The following is a 9,649-nucleotide window of genomic DNA, read 5'->3' as shown; positions in this document are numbered from 1 at the left end:
TATGTGTATATATACATATGTGTATATATACATATATATATATGTATGTATACATATGTGTATATATACATATGTGTATATATACATATATATATATGTATATACATATATATATATATGTATGTGTGTGTGTCATAACAATATTGATCATTGACAGTTGTTTGTGGAAATAAAAAAGAAAGACATTGTTCAATCCTAAATTCAAAGCACAATGTTTCATCCCTTGTAATCCAGTCATGGATGTGATTCAGATTAGGGTCACCTATATTTCTGGGAGTGCAGGCTGCTGTCCTGTTCAAGGCCATGAGACGGAGTAAACGCCATTAAGAGAGGAGCTGAAAAAGCAATTTCGTCTCACTTCCTTTGCTTTCTCTGTGCTCCGTCTGTCACTCCTTGTTGATGAATGATGGTGTTGCGCACACACACACACACACACACACATGCACACACTCAAACATACTTGTTCTCATGCAATTCTCTCTCAGTCAGAAGCTGATTTACAGGCCAAAGTAGGGAACATTTGCCAGACAGGTACTAAATGCTAAATGTACTGATACTAACATCATCTTGTCTTTCTCTCTTCTCCTCCCATCCCTGCACCACTTCTTCTTCTATATCCTCCTCTCTTTGTTCTTTTCCCCATCCCTCTTCTCTCCTAAATACCCTCCCCCACCTTCTTCCTACATCCAACCTATGTCTCTACGAATACCCAGGCTTTCTCAGTACAGGTGATCAGTCCGCTAAGGGGAACTACGGCCTGCTGGACCAGATTCAGGCCCTGCGTTGGCTCAACGAGAACATCGGCCACTTCGGCGGAGACCCCGACAGAATCACCATCTTTGGCTCCGGAGCTGGGGCGTCCTGCGTCAACCTCCTCATCCTCTCGCACCACTCGGAGGGTAATTTAAGACCGTTGCATTTTATACAGAAAACCCCCCGAGCACAATGTTTCCACTGGTCATGGGATTCCTTGATTATCGTGACTTTGTTGTTGTCGTGTTTCTTGTGATAATAGCCTGGATCCAGCCCTGTGAATGACTCATTAACCACACGTTTCTTGACAAATGGGTTGTGGCTGCTTACATGATTTCCTCCTGGTCCGTTAATGTGTCAGTCCCCACTAATCCCTGAATAGCCACAGGGCATATTTACAATCTATCTCTGTGTATTTGTTCTATGTATTTGCTGGAAACGGATGGCGATGCACACCTGCATGTCCGAGTCAACCTTTAAAACTCTCAACAAAAACAAAAATGATGTTCCTGTATTTGTTGCTGGAATTACTTGTGTTATGCTCAGCACAGTATATTTAGTATACTATATTTTTACCTATATTTGTCCTTTGGCTATTTTATAATGCAACCATAGCAGTGAGGCTCTTCTATACCCATGTGGTCAGATGGATACTCAGCTAGCAGCATTTAGCCCAGAAATCGTTAAGTCCTGTGATGTCCGCTTGACACCTCTATCCTCAAAGGAAAACACTGCTTTTCCTCTGAACTGAAGAATGTATGCAGCCATGTGGCTAATGAGCGAGTCCGGGTTTGATCCAGGTTATGTCGTTCACATCTCTGGAAGATAAATAACACTGGAGCTCTAACATTTCCCCGCATTACCTGACTTGGCGAGCGCTCCGTGCTCTGTTAACGGTCCACTGCTCTGCAGCACAGAGGCTCTACCTCCGTCGAGAAGCCTACATCCGTCTGACCTCATGCTCCCCATTACCGACAACACACCCCGAGGGCTAAGTGTTAACATTGAACCGCCAAGAGTGAGCGGCCCACTGACCAATCGACTTTGATCTGAATTGAGATCAGTGTGGCTGACGACCCGCAGCCAAATGGTCGCGCACTCGCCGCCTTTGATCATGCTGTTCTTGAAGCTGTCCTCCTCCAATCGTAACTTCTCTGTTCTGTTCGCTGTTCGAGGACTCTCCCTCAATATCGCTCTCCTGCATTCATTTTCCGTCTCACACACAAACCGCACAGGGCAGAAGCAGGGAAGAAATGGTGGGTGAGGAGAAAGCGAGAGATTAGAGAGAGCGTGTTCACACAACCACGCATCTGTTTCAATAAGCATTCTGTGTGTGTATGTGTGTGTGTGTGTGTGTGTGTCTAACAGCTCTCTTACTTTGACTCATTCTGTGGCTTGAGAACAAATATGTGTGTCATCAATGATTGAGTGAACATCTGTACACTGCTGCATGTCGCTGTGGCCATCTAACACAACCTCTATAATTACCACTGACGTCTGCTAACCCGTCATCGTAACCCAGGCACACTCAACCTTTGTCCCTTAGCAGTAGAAACCTCCTAAGACCTCAATTGTTATATTTATATCATGATGATAGTGTTTGTGATTAATACAAAGCAGGCTTCTCGTTTGAAAAGTTTTATATTACTTAAATTCGCTATGTTTACTGTGCATAGGATCGAAACTTGAAAGTTGAAACCATGTGTACAGTAGAGTAACCACTCAATATCCTGTACGGAGGGAAAACGTTGCTTAAAAGCATACTTTGATTTGTTTGGGAATAGAGGACTGACACCACCCTCTTGTCTGCTCGTTAATGGTGCCAAGTTTGGATAATTTCTATTGTCGCCACATGGCTCGCATCGCTTCCACGACAAAGCTGTGGGTGTTATCAGCATTAACTGTCGTATGAACACAGTGTATAGCGGCAGCCGGTGGAACACACAAACTGGGACTCACATGCACTTTAACATGCATGAGCGGCCAGTCCGACGAAGTCAACTAGCACAGAGAAGCTCAGATTACAACGCACTCCATTCTCTGCTCTGGTAGACACTTCTCCACTATATCTTTACATAGCAAATAGTTGTTTACTGCTATATTAATGCTCTGAATTTCGAATATAGTACCTTTTTAAGTATGGAGACAGAGGATGGGCAGCTTAACTTAACAGGAAGGCAGGAAGCTGAGGTCAAGAGCTCGTCAAAATAAACTTAAAACATTTCTTGCTAAGCTAATTACGTCCCAGCTCCAGGTCCTTAACGTTCAGACATGAGTGTGATGTAAATCTTCTCATCTGACTCTCTTAAAGTAAATGGAGAAGTGTCTTCTCTAAAATGTTACATTGAAGCAGTAATTATAGAGTTTTTGCACACAATCTCTCTCCAATTCTCTGTCCAAAAGCCAGATAGCAACCAGAACTATTGATAGTCATTGTTCATCTTTCAGGGAAGCCCCCACTTTAGCAGCAGAGGGACCCTAACGGTTGGGAAAGCCTGTATTAACCCCTTGTCTCCTGTTGCTGACAACCAACCCCCTCACACTGCCACCAGTCCATTCTCATGCCTCCGCTTTGTCATCACCCCATCGTCATCATCATCGTCCTCGTCTTCGTCAGCATCTAACATCAGCCCTAAAGATGCCGCCTGTCTGTCATGCTCCCCCCTTCTCCCCCCCGCCAGGGATGCCAGGTAAGGAGTCCGTCATCCCCACCCTTAAGGGACACCAATCATGTCAACAACACGGCGTCACAAATCAAGCCCCACAGCAGAGCCGTACGGGATGAATGGCGTGATGGAAGTGGTAGACAGGATGGAGAGACGGGCTGTTAGTGATACTGATATGATGAAGGGCGGGGAAATATAGAGGGGACAACAGTATCCATGGTACCCTGTGTTCAAGGGAGCAGGAGGAGAGGTAATAACATTGTTGAGGGAGGAAATAGAGGACAGAAAATACTCTGATGTGGCATATCAGAAAAAGGAAGTAGCCAAATATAGGAAAGTGCAGGGAAGGCAAGAGCCACTTAGGGAGTGACAAAGAAACGTATTTTGAAGACGAATGAAACGACTGCCTCCTAAGACTACCTCCTAGTCTGCCTCTCCCCCCTCCGACTTTCTCAGTGCAGATATATAGGTATAGCTGTTTCCAAGCTACTTTTTACTATAATTGATTTCCCAGGGAGAGGGTGTGCTGCGGCTCTGCTTAATAATTAACTGACCAATCTTCAGCCCAGGAGAGGGAAGAGAAAGAGAAAAAAAGTTGAGTGAGGCAGGCGGCCTCTTAACGAGCCACTTGAGTGGTTCAAACATCACAGGATGGGCAAAATAAGGAGAGAGAGAGAGAGAGAGACAAAGAGGGAGGGAGGAACGCAGCTTGAGAGGGAGTCTGACAGAAGAAACAGCCAGCACAAAAAAAAGAGGAAAACGTCTCTCTTGACGTCTCAGATGAGCTTATTCCCAGTCCTGCTTCTGTTTCTTTTTTTGTTTGAGCTGAGAGCACCATAGTATGCTCTAATTCTAAAAGTGAAAAAAGAGAAAGTGGATTCCACATCATGTAGTCTCTCTGAATCTCGCTCTATCTATCTCTATCAGAGCGCCATCTTGCCTGCAAAAATGCAAAAATTGGGGAAATGTAGACACTGGAGAGGTCACCCGACATTTTTGCATTTTTGTTCACATTTACCTCTGCATACAGTAATACCGCATCTTTTCCATCTGTCCTCTCAGGTCTGTTCCACAGGGCCATAGCCCAGAGTGGAACTGCCATCTCCAGCTGGTCTGTCAACTACCAGCCCCTCAAGTACACCAAGATCCTGGCCCGGAAGGTGGGCTGCACCTACACGGAGACGGCCGACCTGGTTGACTGCCTGAGGCGCAAGAACTTCCGGGAGCTGGTGGACCAGGACATCCAGCCAGCCCGGTACCACATCGCCTTTGGCCCCGTGGTGGACGGAGACGTGGTGCCTGACGATCCTGAGATCCTCATGCAGCAGGTGAGGGTCGGCCACCAGGATCAAAGGTGGCACTGCAGATATGTCCGAGACTGTTTTTTTTTTCCTTATTTTGCAAGTAGAGTGAGCTGAGCTGTGATGACACAGCAGACAGTGAGAACATGAAGAACTTGTTGGTGTGAGGGTGACCTTTCCACGGAGTCGGGGGTCTGGCGGTGACATTTAAAAGCTGGTGTGAACTCGCATCCTAAAATGCTGGAACACATTCCCTTGGTGGTATATTCTGGACCCACGGCTCACAACTTTTTTTGCTTGTGATCTCGTACATACAAACCCTTCGACACAGTTTGCATGTCTGAGTAGTGAGCAGTTCAGTCAAAGACTGATTCTCTCTTCTCAGCCGACGAGGTCACACCATATTTTATAAGAGCAAAGAAAAGATGATGAATAGTCCAAAGAATAAACATGATTATATGTGTGTAATTATCTATATATTAGCAACATTTAATTTTGTCTTACTTCCTATTTGTCCCTCCCTGTTCACAACCCAGTGCAGCCACAATGTCACATTTTACATGCACATGACTATCTCTGTCCTAATATTGATAATAATTATGATGGATCACAGCTAGCGTAGTTGATGAGAACATATGGCAGCATTACAGTAGTGAGCTTGTACTGGCGGTCCCACAACACAAGCTATACATCAGTACAAAGATGCAGATTTACATTAATGGCATAAATACCACATACAAAATGTAAATAAAGCTGATTGGACTTTTGGACTGAAAACCAACAAATTCCACACTCAACATGTGTTTCCCCTGTTGCGCCACCAGGGGGAGTTCCTCAACTATGACATCCTTATAGGAGTGAACCAAGGAGAGGGGCTGAAGTTTGTGGACGACAGCGAGGACAACGACGGCATCTCAGCAGCAGCGTTCGACTACACCATCTCCAACTTTGTTGACAACCTCTATGGCTACCCTGAGGGTGAGGATTGCCAACATTATACTCCTTTCAGGCTTTAATGTCCTCCATATTATGTCATCTGCCGCCTCTCAGATGACAGAACTTTGCAGTGTCATTGTTTTTCTACGTTTATTAGAACTGCCAGTGGAGGAAATCGTCCCGGGGTCCTGGGTCGACACACATTAAAATGAAATTAAAGGATACTTTGCCAAAATGAATAGTAAACATCATAAATCATTATCACAATACGATAATGACCTAAACATATGACATAAGATAAATATGTTCCCTGATACTTGAGCTCGATGTGCACACTACAGATTTGTTTTTTTGACATTGTCATGTTTTCTGGACTGAAAATACATCAACAGCAACTTATCACATACTACAGCTCCCAGTGGAAATGCAAGTCTTTGTAGAATCATGTGGGCAGAAAATAAAAACACTAATGTGTGAGCCCAGCCCAAGTGAATCAACCAAGACAGGCATACTAAAGAGATTGCCTATCATCGGGATTATCTTTCACCACGGTGGGTCTGTGCTTTGGCCTTTGAGGCTCCGTGGGCTCTAATGCTGTCTCTCATCAACCCCCAGGCAGCCAGCTCCCAATCACAGCACTGTTGTTCCTAACAGATCAGCCTGCAAACCCCTCGCAGCGGGCCACAGTCAAAATACAGACACATTTGGATAATGCAGTCACGCTTCCTCTCAAGTGCCTGTCACTCATTCTTCACTCTGACGGGGCATGTTTCTCTCTTTTGCCCTTTGTGTCGCTCAGTCTGTCCTTTCAGTGTCTCTCTCGGCTTTATCGGGTTATCTCTCACACGTACATACAAACATCTTTTTCTTCCTATTTCCGTCATTCCTGTTCATTTTAGCAGCGTTTGCTTCCATCTTCCACCCCCCTCTGTTTCACATCTCTTGACCACTCTTATCTCTCAAATGTGTTCAAGCTCTGTCTTTACTTTCATCTTAACTTATCACAATTTTTTATCTTTTCCCCCCTGTCACTTTTCTTATCCTCCAGGCAAAGACATCCTGAGGGAGACCATTAAATTCATGTACACAGACTGGGCAGACAGGGACAATGGCGACATGCGAAGGAAGACACTCCTAGCTCTGTTTACAGACCACCAGTGGGTGGCGCCGGCAGTGGCCACCGCCAAACTACATGCGGAGTTTCAGTCGCCGGTTTACTTTTACACGTTCTACCACCACTGCCAGACGGAGACGCGACCCGAATGGGCCGATGCCGCCCACGGAGATGAGATACCGTACGTGTTTGGCGTTCCCATGATCGGTGCTACAGATCTGTTCCCATGCAACTTCTCCAAGAACGATGTGATGCTGAGCGCTGTGGTCATGACTTACTGGACCAACTTCGCCAAGACTGGGTAAGCCTTTTTGATGATTTTATTTCATAACGATGTAATAAGTTTTTGATAAACTAGCAAGTGTAGTACCTCTTTAGTAGTAGAGTTGAAGCGTCTTTGTCTTTGGTGAAAGGGCTGATCTCATGAACCGGATGTTCGCAGAATTGTTCAAAGTTTAGTGTCTTGTCTCATGTGCTGCAAGTTCATAAATAAAAACTTAAAACACAAGGGTATATTCAATGTTTAGATGTCAACACGCATTGAAGAAATCTTTGAGCCAGATGATTAAAACCTTGACTGATATGTCCCCTCTGTCCTCCATTAGGGACCCCAACCTGCCAGTCCCTCAGGACACCAAGTTCATTCACACCAAACCCAACCGCTTTGAAGAGGTCATCTGGACCAAGTTCAACTCAAAGGACAAGCAGTACCTCCACATTGGATTAAAACCTCGTGTTAGAGACAACTACAGGGCCAACAAGGTGGCCTTCTGGCTGGAATTAGTCCCCCACCTCCATAGTCTACATGAGGAGCTCTTCCCCACCACGACCCGTTCGCCGGGAGGCCCTGGCCATGGCACCCCCCGACCGGGCCTTCGCCCATCTCGTCACCCTTACCCTACCTTCGCCTCTGATCCGGAGCTCGAGGGTTCGGAGCGTCCGCACCAGAACCTCTTCCCTGGAGACACCCGGGACTACTCCACCGAGCTGAGTGTGACAGTTGCCGTGGGGGCATCGCTCCTCTTTCTCAACATCCTGGCATTTGCCGCCCTTTACTACAAGCGTGACAAGCGCCACGAGATGCGACGCCACCGGCTGTCTCCTCAACGCGGCGGGCCTGCCAACGACCTGGCTCACAGCCAAGAGGAGGAGATCATGTCCCTGCAGATGAAGCACTCGGAGCACGACTCTCACCACGACATGGAGCCCCTCCGGCCCCATGACATCCTACGGCCCGCCTGCCCACCTGACTACACACTGGCGCTGCGCCGTGCCCCCGACGACGTGCCGCTGATGACACCTAACACCATCACCATGATCCCCAGTACCATCACCAGCATGCAGCCTCTTCATGCCTTCAACACTTTCCCCTCCACCGGCCACAACAACACCCTGCCCCATCCCCACTCCACCACCAGGGTATAGTAGGGACTAGCACGACACAGCGCCACCTATGGACCAGGAAGACTGGCTCTGCCACAGATCTAGAAGAGAGGCCCTCTGGATGTGGGCCTTTGTTCTGTTCTCCTATTCTCTTTCCCCACAAACAACTCCACCTCCATCGTGTGCTGTCAAACTCAGCAGCTCCACTGGTGGCGTGTGGCGAGCAACTGAACTGCACGGCAGCAGATGATCAGTTTGGGGGTGATTTAGATCGTTCAAAGATACTGTTTTCAAAGGTATGCCGTTTCCAGACTAAAGCCCCCTGACACTAGTCAAAAGGACAAATGCTTTTCGGCCCTTGCAGTTTTCATGCTCTTCTTCTTTACTCTCCCTGGCGTGTTGCGTGCATTTATCGTTCTCTTTTCTACATCTGTGTCTTATCCCTGCGTTGTTCCTCTCATTCATGTGATTCTCTCCCTCTCTCCCAGCGCTCTTTTGCTCCAGGGACTCACAAACGACTGAGCTGTAGGAGGGGGCATAGAGTGCCACCAGTAATCTTCTAGTTAGGAAAGCATTGATATCTGATACTTTCATTCTACCAGCATTCTTGGTGCCAAGTATGTACTACTGTGTCTGCTTTCTCATCGAGGGAGGAAAAAAAAACAAAAGAAAATTCGAGAGTATTCCTATTTACTGTCAATTAACAGATGCTGTGTGTTCTCATGACAAAGTGCCAAACTGGCCCTCGATTGTGTTTTTTTTTTCTTTCATCTTCTGTTTCTTTTTCTTTTCAAGCATTTGTTTAGTTGTTGTTTTTTGTGGAAAGAACTTTTGCTGAAAATATAGATATAGAGAAATGATATTATATATAGTTATATATAAATGTGTACAAAGGAGAAAGTATATAAAGGGGTTTTCTCAGTGGGGATCTATGCATGAATTATTTTTTAAGATGATGACGGGGGAAAGGACACCGTATCTGTCAATGCACGTTTCCCAAATCTAATCAGATCATATCGGCTCTCTGGATATCTTGGTTTTTTGTTATAGAACTCACAGAACAAGGAAAAATCCCCAAAAATCCTCTTCACCTCCCAACACCCATTTATTAAAAGAGTCATTTCCACAAATCTCAGAAGATGTTGATCAACTGTGAACATACTCTTCCATTCATTCTCTCCGGAGAATCAGAGGTTTCTCTCCAACCAAGTGATGCATCACGCCGACCGCAAGCCCATCATCCTGCAGTAGCTACTTTTCCTTCCAGTCGGTTTGGAGATGATTGCTTTTTAGGGTGCGTGAAGTACCAGATCTGTTGTTGTAGCTAGCCTGTGCAGAATTATTTTTGTATTTCAGTAAGGGTAAAAAACAAAGCAGAGACAGGCAGCCTTTGCTCTTTTACATACACGTTCTCCTGTCTGCACCCCTATTTCCAGCACATGCATATTCTGTGTGTGTGTGTGTGTGTGTGTGTGTGTGTGTGTGTGTGTGTGTGT

General features: G+C 46.0%; 1 protein-coding gene across 4 annotated transcripts in view; it reads left to right on the top strand.

The window, feature by feature from the left end:
* The window catches only part of nlgn2a (neuroligin 2a), a 163,085-nt gene extending 154,006 nt beyond the window's left edge, over nucleotides 1-9,079 (top strand). For all 4 annotated transcript variants that reach the window (XM_031850811.1, XM_031850808.1, XM_031850810.1 and 1 more), the window contains 5 exons: nucleotides 714-899; nucleotides 4,482-4,747; nucleotides 5,545-5,698; nucleotides 6,705-7,071; nucleotides 7,376-9,079. In XM_031850811.1, the coding sequence (XP_031706671.1) occupies nucleotides 714-899; nucleotides 4,482-4,747; nucleotides 5,545-5,698; nucleotides 6,705-7,071; nucleotides 7,376-8,195 (1,793 nt within the window). In that variant the 3' untranslated portion in view covers nucleotides 8,196-9,079. The remainder of the gene's footprint in view (nucleotides 1-713; nucleotides 900-4,481; nucleotides 4,748-5,544; nucleotides 5,699-6,704; nucleotides 7,072-7,375) is intronic.
* The last annotated feature ends 570 nt before the right edge of the window (nucleotides 9,080-9,649 follow it).

The sequence above is a fragment of the Anarrhichthys ocellatus genome, unplaced genomic scaffold (genome assembly GCF_004355925.1).
Source record: "Anarrhichthys ocellatus isolate YVR2014 unplaced genomic scaffold, GSC_Weel_1.0 scaffold11, whole genome shotgun sequence".
Taxonomy (NCBI): domain Eukaryota; kingdom Metazoa; phylum Chordata; class Actinopteri; order Perciformes; family Anarhichadidae; genus Anarrhichthys; species Anarrhichthys ocellatus.
This window is presented reverse-complemented; position numbering and strand designations above follow the sequence as displayed.